The sequence below is a fragment of the Synchiropus splendidus genome, chromosome 12 (genome assembly GCF_027744825.2).
Source record: "Synchiropus splendidus isolate RoL2022-P1 chromosome 12, RoL_Sspl_1.0, whole genome shotgun sequence".
NCBI classification, from domain to species: domain Eukaryota; kingdom Metazoa; phylum Chordata; class Actinopteri; order Syngnathiformes; family Callionymidae; genus Synchiropus; species Synchiropus splendidus.
The window spans coordinates 6,557,541-6,569,812 of record NC_071345.1 but is presented as its reverse complement, the minus strand read 5'-3'; the positions used below and the strand labels follow the sequence as shown (position 1 = coordinate 6,569,812).

The 12,272-nt window shown below is 43.1% G+C and overlaps 2 protein-coding genes across 2 annotated transcripts; both read right to left on the bottom strand.

The window, feature by feature from the left end:
* Nucleotides 1-617: 617 nt before the first annotated feature.
* Nucleotides 618-4,441, bottom strand: rpf2 (ribosome production factor 2 homolog). The gene is made up of 10 exons (XM_053881164.1): nucleotides 4,323-4,441; nucleotides 3,742-3,874; nucleotides 3,557-3,594; nucleotides 3,166-3,205; nucleotides 3,010-3,091; nucleotides 2,826-2,902; nucleotides 1,673-1,772; nucleotides 1,500-1,602; nucleotides 1,213-1,357; nucleotides 618-1,083 (listed from the first exon to the last, which is right to left on the bottom strand). The coding sequence occupies exons 1-10, from the start codon at nucleotides 4,343-4,345 to the stop codon at nucleotides 898-900; spliced, it is 927 nt and encodes a 308-aa protein (XP_053737139.1). The 5' UTR covers nucleotides 4,346-4,441; the 3' UTR covers nucleotides 618-897.
* Nucleotides 4,442-5,288: 847 nt separating this feature from the next.
* On the bottom strand, nucleotides 5,289-12,037 carry amd1 (adenosylmethionine decarboxylase 1). The gene is made up of 9 exons (XM_053881780.1): nucleotides 11,713-12,037; nucleotides 8,633-8,719; nucleotides 8,298-8,424; nucleotides 8,124-8,226; nucleotides 7,934-7,976; nucleotides 7,713-7,857; nucleotides 7,538-7,630; nucleotides 7,313-7,468; nucleotides 5,289-7,239 (listed from the first exon to the last, which is right to left on the bottom strand). Exons 1-9 carry the CDS (start codon nucleotides 11,820-11,822, stop codon nucleotides 7,096-7,098), a joined length of 1,008 nt encoding a protein of 335 aa, XP_053737755.1. The 5' UTR covers nucleotides 11,823-12,037; the 3' UTR covers nucleotides 5,289-7,095.
* Nucleotides 12,038-12,272: the final 235 nt, after the last annotated feature.

Below are 12,272 nucleotides of genomic sequence, written 5' to 3'. Positions count from 1 at the left end.
CGAATTAAAAAAATGGAAAGGTTTAGAAACTACTCTTCACAAAGATGTGCTCCAGGCAAGTCATTGTAGCTTGATGCTACGGAACTTTAATGGTCATTATTTCAGGACGGCTAATGGCTGGAATACTAAATAATAATTTGGTGGCATGATGGTTTACTTTATTTTTTTTGTTCAGTTTTGAACACATCCTCTTTTATGTGTTGATGCCAAGAGTGTTGAGAAGTGACATATCTAAGCTGTCAAGATTTGTTAGTTTTTCTAGTGGCAATAAACAGAAGATATATTATATGTATTTGTTTGCATATGTGTAATGCACACGACATTAAAATATAATGCAGATATTGCATAGTTTCTATTTATCGTACACTGTAAAATCTAAATTACAAATACTGCTAGAGAACTGAGTATGCAACAAGCAACACTTCAATCATGACTTATTTTCCCAGTAAAGAGTAAGAAAAAGAATTTGTTTGTTGGCATCTTCCGCGCCAGATGTTAGTTGTTCAAATTCCTATTCAATGTATACCACGGTACAAGAGATTAAGTTAATTTCAGTTGGTTCCGAGATCAGTATTTTTAGTTTTAGGTAAATAACATGAAACCAAATTGAGTGATAAACATTTTTTATTTCCAAACAGAACGGGTATTGTATTGAAATACAACAGTCACCCTCTCTGCATGTGGTCAAACATACAGCTTGTTTACCAGCTGCAAAGGCAGCTAGTCATGACGTCCAACAATCACATGATTAGCACGTGAGATAAAAACAGAACGGATGTGTTTGCCTCCCAGCCTCAGACCCACACTGAGCCTAGATAGCAAGGATCAGATTTCTTAGACAGGAGGTCACTGGTGAACAGATTCTTCAGGGGGAGTCCGGTTGAGCCTGAGCACACTTCATCCATCAACCTTTGTAACTTTGGCCGGCTGCTCGTCCGGCTGGCCGGACACCACTTCTCCCTTCCTCTTCCTCAAGCCCTTCATCTTCCTTGTCCGCAGCTTTGTCAGATCTTGCTTCTGCATGTGAACTCGGCCGAACTTGGTGCCGAAGATGTCATGCGAAATGTTCTTCTTCTTTTTGGGCTGTAAAAAAAAAAAGGGAAGAGAAAAGGACTGACTTGGCGGAATGAGAGCAGGATTTTACCATCCTCGACCAAAGGTGCAGCGAACGCAACTTTCCCCTGACTCAGACAATCAATGGCAAACATGTACCTTCAGGGCCTTGGGTTGTTTGTACGCCAACTTGTACAAGTCGTCTGAGGCCAGATGTGTTCGTCTTAAGGCAAAGTCAAATGAGGGTCCAATCTCTTCCAGCTCAATGCGCGGCGTCCTGCATCCTGACTTCTTCAACAACGTCCTGTAATCACACCCCTCCACAGTTAAGGACCATCTCAACAGTGTAATGATCCACATGAAGCACAGAGCAGCTTCCTTTTCACACATGAACATAAAACAATAACTTCCTCCAGCTGAAGCCAGATGATTGGGCCTGGGAATACCTGTAGCTCCGCATGTATATCTTCCCATCCAGCGCAGTGAAGTGAAGAATGTGCTCCAAACCAGCCAGACGCACAGCACTCACGGTGGGCCCTCGGAAAAAATCTGACGCAAAAGAAACACCATCAACATGCAAGTCAAAGAGGCAGGTCGGTGAGGCTTCTTCAGCACGTACCAATGAGGATGTTTTTGAGACGCTTGTGCTCATTGTCCACATCGAAGGCTTCGCCAGCAAACACCAGCATTGGTTTGGTACCCTCAGGACATTTGCTTCCCTGGCACCAATGGAATGGAACAAGGCATATTGACACTTGAATATGAACACATAGAGCAACAAAACTACAAAGCCGAGGAAATAGAACATTAACCAGTCTTGGAACTATTTAGACCAGTCTAGATGTATAAACCATATAATAACAGCTCTGTGTTGATTCGCTTCATAAGTCAATTGTGTCCTATTCAGTCATGCAGTACGCATTCAATAAATTGAGGTTCCCCTAATACAGGAATGAATGCCAACCAAAGAGAGGTTTCATTCTGAAATTGGTCACTTGCCTAAATAAGTTCAGTGACAACAATAAAAGGACATGTTTCACTTAGCAGCATTTATCAGGTGAGTCAAGCCTGCTATGTGATTCCACACGGGGAAACAGATTCTGCCAGGATGATAGCTTTTTCTTTGACGTTTGTAGGGTCACCAGTCAGAGGTTTAATCATGTCACGTGGTGTCAAGTCATGGATCATGTGAACCTTTGAAAAAACAGCACCCCCTACATAGAGCGGGCGGTATTGAACGTTCTTTTTCTTCTTGAAATGAGCTTGATGATCCACATTACACAATCTGCTGAGAAGGTGATCGGGGGCAGACTGCCACCTGCCACTAGCTGTATGTCTCCAGGACCCAGAGAGGGGCAGGTCAGATCAGAGCCAACACTCATCGCCCTCTGGCAGGAGGCTGCGGCCAATCCAGACCAGAACCTCCGGTCACAAGAACAGCTTTTTCCCCACGGCCGTCACATTGTTGAATTTGTGAACAGCCCTTGTTGTTTGTGGTTTATTTATTAGTTACTTCTATTATTACAGTTTGTTTTTTGTTTAGTTCTGTTTAGTTTATTTTTTAGTTTAGTCTAGTTTTATTTTTCAGTTTAGCTTAGTTATCACATGAGGTACCAAAGCACTTTCCTAGTTGGTGGGATCTTCACTGACATTGGCAATAAAGCTGACTCTGATACATCCCCACTTCTTTCTCAACAGTATTCATGTGAACCTGATATAACCTCCACTGAATGACAGAAATACAATTCAATACATTGATAACGGGTCGATACCTTGATGTCACTGAGGGAGACAAAATTCTCAATTCCAAGTTCTATCATGTCGAGCATGTGAAAGTCAAACAGACGACCTGTAAAAAAGACACACAAACCCTCAATGGGATGAGCCATGATCAAACCGGACAGATGCAGTAGTGTTTTTGGCATCCAACGGGCGCCAGATGTGGAGGGATTATACCAAATATGAGATTGTTGGGCCGCTTCTTGTTGTGGGAGCCGAACAAAAACAGGGAACAATCCGTCTTCTTAGAAAAGAATTCCTGATAAACAGCCAAAATACAAGTCAATAAAAGACCTGCTATAAATCTGCCTTTAATTCTTCAAAAGAACCAACCAGTGAAGATGAGTCCTCAAACGGCCGTGTAATGTTTTTCCTAGAAGATAAATGAGAATATGTGGAGTTCAAACGGCTTCAAGGCACATCACAAACAATCTATATTTTACAGTTTGAGTCAAAGCAACCACTTCAAAATGTGATCTAAAACAGAAACAAAAATAAATAGGACATGCATCTTCCCAATTTACTGGGTGAATTAGTAGTATTTGAGTTTATAGTGATTAGTATTTAAATCGGCAACATTTACTACACCCCAGTCATGCAATACTGTTGTAGTTATACAGCATCCATGTACTAGAGAATTGTACAAGTATAAACTTTCTCTGATGACTTTACAACAAACACCAAAATGAAAACATCTCGTCAACATTCAATAAATAGTTCTTACTTTTTGTACAGGACTGCATTTGGTTTCTTGAGGGAATACTGAAACACAAATATGAAGGATTATACAATCATCCAGGGAATATATTTTTCAACTCAATTAGGTTGAGCCTTCATTGAGAGTAAAACTCTCAGGAGTCAGTGTTATAATGCTTAATGATTATTGCTCATCAGCCAAACGTCACTCACAATGTCTTTCAGAGCCTGTGTGACGGTCTGACTCGTGTTCCCTCCTTTCATGATCATGGTACTCTTCCCATCTTCACTCAGTTTAGGAGCCCTGCTCTCCAAAAAACGCTTGGCGCGCTGAGTCTTGGGTTTTCTGAGGATGCAAATAAAAGTGAAACGGGTTTTTAAATTCTTGATCCGTGTTGTATTATAGTTGCTGTTCACAGTAGTATTTAACTTAAAGATTCTGAAAGGTGGCTAACTGACCAATTGAGCGTTGAAACAACGAAGAAATATTACCATGATTCAATGCTTCAAATATTCATTGAAAGAAAAAAACGACCTGACAAGGACTAGTATGATGGAACGGTAGAAGCATCGAATGGACAACTGTAATGACATTACATTACATTACTGTAAGTCTATGAATATTGAGTGTTTTTAACGTCGGGCCTGTCAAGTAAATATGAGTAAATGTAACTAAACTAAAAGCTTGCAAACGTTAGCAGGAGTTTTTGCTGGAGAGCAACTTTACTTGTCCAAACAAAGCGAAAGAGATGTTTAAGCTTATAAATCCCAAACAAACACGACGACAAACTTACATTATACCGTCGGACTGGGTCATTTTGGTGGTTTTATCTGTGTGTCTTTCTCACGTTGCTCCACCACCATGTGAGAAGTCCCACCGGAAGACAACACTTCTCGTCTTCTTCGATTGTGATGACGGCGGTTTGACTGCCACCTAGCGTTAGTGGAATAACATGACGCACTTTCTATCAATATAATACGAATATATATAAATAATGTGAGAGCGTCAGTATGTTTTTGCAACGTGGCAATGACGCCTTCACTATGACGCGGTATACAGTCGAATCGAAATTAAAATGCATCCTTATATACAGCAGTAAAAAAAAAAGTGCATTCTTAAAAACAAATCACAAATTAAAGCAAGAATAACGACTGCGCGCTATTTGTCCACTAGATGTCAGCAGACACCGACATATCTCAAAGAGGAGCTTGAACATGTGGATCCTAAAGGAGCGACCCAAAGAAGAAAAAGAAGAAAATAATAATAGTTCTTCCTACTATTTGTAGTTCACAGTTTGAATCTTATCAGAAAAGTATCTTTCAAAAAGGACATGGTTGTGAATGTAGTATTTTATTGTTTTTGCCTCACTGGAGATGTTTGGTCATAGTTTTTTTAAACCATCAAAACGGGAAAGGGGTGTGGATTTCACTGGAACGTCTGTGTGGCAATGAAATACAACACTGCTAAGCCTGTTACTTCATCTCCAAGGGGTCAAGTTCCAAAGACATGGAACACTGACCTGGAGGAAGATGTACAAGTGGTAGATTGGCTTCCTAAAGCCTTATGTAGAGCAGAAGTGAGACGCCTCTCGAATCTGTGCCCTAAATAAGTTTAATCCTTACACTGAAGAATCACTAAAGACTTGTTTCTCACAAGAGGAACCAGCTGGACTTCTTCTCTTATGAGTGGGTGAAGATAAGGCAATCCAGATGTTTTTATATGAAACAATTGAAACTTTAGAAATAAACCAGGCGACCGATTTGCACAGGTAAGCAGTTTTATTTTAGCATCAAGCTCATAGCACAGATATTTTAGCACATCTTGACCATTCAGGAACAGCAAAAGAATTAAAACGGCAAAGTTTCTCCTTCATGTGTGACATCCCACCTCAACAGCTTCTGAACACGAACCCTCTCAACAATGAAGACAAAGAAACAAGGATTGGTCCTCGGCAAAAAAAAAAAAAAAAAAAAAAGCAAATGCACTGTCAAAAAAAAAAAAGAAAAGAAAAAAACTATCAAAATGGTGCAGAATGGTCCAAGCAGAGCTGGTTTTAAATGTCAGACCACTAAAAAGCTGCAATGACTCAAAGCGCTTCACCCTCAGACACGAGTGTAGATTATTCAAGAACAATTGGTCCTCAAAATAATGTAATCACCCCAAAACCAAGCCTTTGAAAGAAACTACCCCCTTGAACTCATCACAGGTTTAAATACATAAAACTGCACTGCCAGAAGTAACAGAGTGCAGGTGATGTAATAAATAATTGACCACCATTTTAGAGCTTGAAGTGAGATTTAGCAAAATCAGACCCCCTCCAATCACATCAGGGATGTTCCGTCATCACTTCATTCATTGATAAAATGGGGGTGAAGAAGCACAGAGACTTGAGAGGAGAAAGAGCGTCACTACACTGTCAAGCAGCACTGCACCTAGTAGTTACATGCACCATAGTGTCACGAAATCTCCCCACCACCTGGACAAAAGGGCATTGATGTCGACACAATAGACCACGGCGGTCGTCCAATTCTGGGCAGCAGAAACTTATTAAAACGCTGGTTTTTGCAGTAGTAAAGTGTGGAATGATCCGGGATCCCCCTGGCATGCTCAGACTGGTGGGCCTCTTTTGTGCAGTAACAGATTTTAGTGTATGGGGCGGAAAGCGGCAGAGAGGATATTATATGCAGGGAAAAAGGAAAATGCTTCGCTGTACTAGGCAGAAAGAGTCTGATTCATTATTCAGCCCCCCCACCACCATTCAGCAGTGGGACAGGCAGACTGGCGAGGCCTGCTGGGATGGAACAAAGACTGGTCAGCCAACTCTCCAGGAGTTATACATTCAGCTAAAATATTAATAGAGCCGGCTCTTCTCTAGAGACGGCTACATTCAAATATGGGGAGGCGGGAGTGAGGTGGTAATGGGGGGCTGCCTGCACTACATTCAGTCAGAAACTTTCCATCCCTGCAAATCGTGAATGCGACCACAACCAGAAGCTTCCCATGGATGGAGCAGTGAGTTTTCAATAATTCATCATGTGGCATACATTTTTAAGTTTAAATCTAATATTAGAAGTCATGTCAAGAAACCAAGCATCCAATATGAGACAAATGAATCTTAAATTTGACCGTTTCGAGGCTTAGAAAACAGCATTTATGAAGCAGCAGGTTTTTCAAGAGGCAGACTGATCTGAGCATGTCAGGGTCCAGGTCTAGTGCGGTCGGAAACCTTGTCTGTGGGGGATGAGGGGGGAGACTTGTAGGAAGGGCCGGTTGTACTGGCCACAGATAGGCAAACAGAGCGTGTTCAATTCTTCTACATGCACTTCAAGTTCACAGCAAGAGTGAGCTAGGATACCGAAACAGAGGAAAGAGCTTTCATGCAAAAGGTCTAAGTCACAGATACAACAATGCAAACAACTCAAACTGGAGGATAAACCAGGGCCCTCGCCACATGTCAGAGAACACCGACAGCAGAGAACAGCAAGAGAGGATCGATAAATTCTTTCTAACACAAGGTGGCCAGAAGGTCGGCCACCTTTTTTACGCCTCTTTTTCATTCTCAACCCTCAGCTTGTCTGGTTCTGCTGGCAGTTCTTGGAGTAGCTTGTAAAGACAAAATTGTAATCGTTGAATTGAGCCAGCTGGCGGTCCATCCGCTTGTAGCCGTCGAGCTTCTGGGCAGAAGAAAAGACAGAGCGGCACTTGGAGCTCTGCAGAAGGAAAGGGAAAACTCAATTAGACCCGAAAAACATCACTTCTACTGGAAAGACAGCCGACACATGCCTGATTGACAAACAGCGTAGTCACAAATTTCCCTGGCTTGAACACATCAACAACCTTCCTGACAAGGTCGTCGTATGATGTCTGGGAAAGGTTGGTTTCAAAACTGACGTAGGAGAACTCTGGCTCTGGGGTGATGTGGATGGTCCAGTAGGTTCCCTGGAGAGAAGAACAAGTGTTACATCGGAGAATGGACTCGCCATCCGTCGCCCACAGAAATGCCCTTACATCAGTCTTCATTCCATTCATTGAGTATCCACAAGGGTTGAACATTGTGGCATCGATCACAGAACCTGGTATCAGGTCACGAATTCCACTCATCTGTCAAGGAAAGATGCAAGAAGGACAAAGTCAACCGACCATTTCTCACAGCTTCGACAACTCCTTAAAAAAAACTGCTTACACGAGTGACATCACTTGCAGAAACACCATCTTTCATATAGAACTGGTCCATAATGGCTGGATCAAGGTCGCTCATCAGAACTTCCAGCGTCTGATCCGCATGCTTGTTTTCCCAGTACTCCGGTAAGTCCAGAGTAAACAGGTACCTGTCACAGAGTAAATACATATTTTACTATTCACACAGATATCTTCACAAAATTTGGCGTTTAGAAACCAGCCTACCAGCAGTCAGAGTTCAAACGTCCCATACAATAAGCAGCACCATCTGGAACAGGAGGGGAGAAAATACTGCGTCAACATTTTACACCACGAATTAAGAGTAAATATGTACTGTACAGATTAAAAAGTGTGACAATATAAGCCATCAACTTGAGCTGAATCTCTTGAAAGACAAGTAGACAAGAGGACATACTTGGGAAAATCTGGCCTAGAAAGTCCACTTCCTCTTGGAAGTTCCGATGAGGGAACTCTTGATGAGTTGGCTTCATGAAGTTCTTGCGGGAGTAGAAGAAGTTCTGAAAAATAACAAAAAAAGTGAGAATGAAATTGACATTTAAGAAGCAATGAAGTCATAAGGGTTGGGTACCTCGATGGCATCAAAACCGCAGTACTCCCTGGCGAGTTCCAGCAGAGGCACCAGTGCTTGTAGTAAGAGGGTGGTTCCACATGTCTTCAAAATGAAACGTCTCTTGGAGACAAACATGCTACTCTCACTGTGGACAAAAGAGTGGATATTTGTAACGTCAGATATGCGCTACAGTTTGGGAAAACCTTCCCCAGACGATACGGCACAAAGGCGCCCTCTGCTTCGTCTGGTCAACCAAGGTGACGCGCCATTTATGGCAACAAGACTTAGACGTGACCACGGTCTAATCCTGGCTGCCATCTAATCACAGGAAACCAGGGTGCTGAGGATCCTACCTGAGTATATAAGCTTCCTGCTTGTCAGTCTTTGTCACACTTATGATCAAACAATGCACATTCTCCAAAAGTTTGTCCCACTCAAACCTGAAAGAGAAAAAAAGAAAGTGCACACAACTTAATGGTTTGTAAAACAAGACCATTTTAAAAGTACATAAAACTCTTCTGACATGTATCGAGATGCTGACTGCTTGGAAATTAAACCGAAAACTGGGTTACTTGCTGGTGTGCTCATGACACGTCACCATAGAAACCATGTAATAAATAAGTGGATGCTGCTGATGAGCAAATATACAAGATTGTGTCCCGGTTAGAGGTCAGCAACTGTGAACATGTGTGGGCGTGCGGCAACACTGGACCGCTTTGTCATATCCCAGATTGTTTTGTTGCCAGCAGCAGAAGACCAGATGTGAAAGTAGCAGAGGGGTTCTGATCAGAAACACGATCTTGATGGTTAGGTTGGCATTTGACTTCCTGTCTTTCACAAGACTATGATGAAACTCTTGCTGAGACCAACATGAAGCATGGTCAATCCACATTGTCATAAAGTGCCTTGATTTCAGATTGGAACTGGAAATGCGTATAGCAGCTGCTTATAAACTTCACACAGCCATTACAGCGGACGAAGAAAAAACTCTGGAGTAGAGCTCTTGCATCAGTGTCATGTGGCCTCTTGTGAAATGGCTTGCTCACTGCGACGGCTTCATAACAATAGCTTGCAAAATGGGCGTTTGTTGAAGAAGAGTACTTGTGGAGGGGGAGGTGTCAGTTGACCAACTTGGCAGCCCACTAAAATGACCTCATTGAACAAGTGGTGATGTTAACAGTGACCTTGGGCGGGCACGTGCAGCTATCAGATGATCTGCTTGATAACACTGTTGACTTAATCTCCATGTCCCGATGTCACAAATTGAGATTTTAAAGATGTCAAATGGAAACAAAAAGTCCAATGAAATGTTGCTATGTGGAAACTTTGAAACATGGGCCAAGCCTTGCCACCACAGTTCCAGTCGCATCCATTAAGTAAAACATACAACTATTAATTTTCCTGGGCTCAGTCGGCTGCCATGCCATTTTTAACTCTGAGCTGTGAGAGCACTGCCGCCGTAGTGCTTCATACCAGAGAGGAAGGTTACTGGAGACTTGGGTCAGCTCTCGTTTCAGTGTGAAATTGACTCCTCGTGCTATTTTGGGAGCCTCAGCAGGATCCGATTTTCCTCAGACAGAGTGTTCTCCAGGAAAGAACCAGATTAGACTGGCAGATAACATGGTAGTGGTCATCCGTGCCGATCACACACCACTGCATGGTTATATTAGGCAAATACAGACGCTAGATGACGGACGGAAAGGCTAAAACCAACGGCTGAGCAAGTGAAAGCACTTGTGAATCAGGTGCTCTTGAAGACCCATTTGAACGTTGACTGGGATCCAGCTCTCGGTTCCATCTCACCTGTCTGGCCACTTCATTTGTATACAGACTCCTCGGGTCAACTTTGTTATGTAGGCAATGGCAGGAATGCGAGACACCGTCTGGCTGACAGGACAATCTTGACTGGTTTCCAGGGGAGAGAATTTGTGACAGTGGGGCTGATCATTGCACCCAGCTGTTGCCCTTGTAAATCATTATCCACTTGTCCGGCTACTCACTGACCTCTACGCTTCATTCATTTAAATATCTGACTTAAGCGTTGCCTCACAGCAGAGTCACAGCTTGGCAGCTCCATATTTCACGTAGTGATGTGTGGAAGAAATGCAAGTCAAATCAGACGCAACTAACTGGTTTATTAAAGATGGAGACTTGACTAGAATAAACTGTTCAAAGAAACACCATCATCTACTGTACATTTTATGAGTGTCAGATCATGATGTCTGATAACTACCACCTAAAAAGGGAGCGCACCAGGTACACCGGTGTGATGCCTCCTGCACCCTCGGTGTCTATACATTTCTCAACGCGCCACGCACTTGGATTCAGAGTCTTTCCCTCGAATGCAGTCAAGCAAATGGCAGTAGAGCGACCCTTTAGCCAATCAGAGCGACTGGGAGGGGAGTCGCTGCATGGCCGGGAACGTGACCGGAACAACTTGTAGAATCCAGAGTCCTATATAAGAACATTATATACATCGGATTTACCATGCGTCAATATCTTGTTTGACGCTTTGAGGCGAATGAAAGCGCATCTGTTGTGTGATACGCCGGTTATGCGCCACATGGGTCAGAACTGTGACACAGCACGTGGATTACACTTTACGCTATAAAAGCATTCAAATCGAAGGAGTGGACAGGGTGAAAGTGCACAGCGATTATCATTGGTTTCCAAGCGAGTTGTCGGCGGCCGGTTTCTTAGCTACCGGAGTAACACGCGGTGACGACGCGCGACCACATGCTTCCTTCAGTCCTCACTGAGGCCCAGTGGGACTCGGGGTGACGCAGTCAGAAAAAAAAAATCTGATTATAAACACAACTTCTCGTTTTTATCCATGAGATCGCCGGCTTATACATTTAACTAGTTGGAACAAACTTGATGTCACTCAAAAGACGCGTGTGCTATCAATGATAGTGACGCCGAGTCAATCCCGCCAGAATGTAGTGTTGATCGAACTAGATCTTACATTTTAATCACATGTTGATTCAGTCCAATTCAGTCCTTAGTCCTAAACCGACGACATGAATGTGTAGTCAACCAAGAATTATTGACTGTTAGCGATTCTCGGGTTACCGATTGCGTCAAAAACCTAACGTCTTTCTTGACAAAACACCGGCCACAATCAAAAAGAATCGAGAAATAGTTGGGGTAAGGTCGTCAGAAACACCCTGAGAATGAATGACTCAGCTGGCAAATTCAACTCTTGAGGGGGTGGCCATTTTCCAGTGACGCTGCTAGCTAGCTCGTTGCTAGGTTGCTGGAATGAATGAATTAAACGGCGGGTATTACCGCTTTTTACGGGTCACAAGGTAAAACACTGACACATTTGCTAACGCTAGAGACGCTAGTAACACGTCATTACATACGTATGTTTGAGAGATGAACGCCATATGCTGGTTAGTGAAGGGCTGACACCTGATATATAGCCACAGACCTTGGGATGGTTCGCAGGTCCCCGGTTCCTTTGGTCTCATCCTGCCGAGAGAACCAAACCTCCAACAGCTTCTCGGTCCCCTCGAAGAAATGTGCACCGTTATCTTCCATGATGAGACAACAGACGCCCAACAAAAAGATCGGTAGTAACGTTGCCAGATGCAATAATCCTTCCTCGATCTGTAACAACTTATGGAAGTGCTGTCCTTAAACAGTCCAGGTGTTGGTTTAGTCTTGAGTTACCGTCTTCCCTTTTTCAGAGAACACCGTGAGCGAATGCTAGCTAATATCGCCAGCCATACTGCGTACAGCTCTGACTGAGGAGCGTGCGCAGCTCCCTTATATATACGCTTGGCAGCGGCGCCTTGGCCAATAGGGTTCCGGCTTGTAGCCACGTGATATTACAGTCGTCTACGCTTTTGACGTCCAGCTTTAAAGTCAGTCTTTGTTATGATTATTAAAAACTAACGAAGCACACGATTAAATAAAGCTTCTAATTGTTTTTTTTTTCATCGAAATTGGACTGTGAATTCTACATCAGGTTTTACGACAATAATGCTT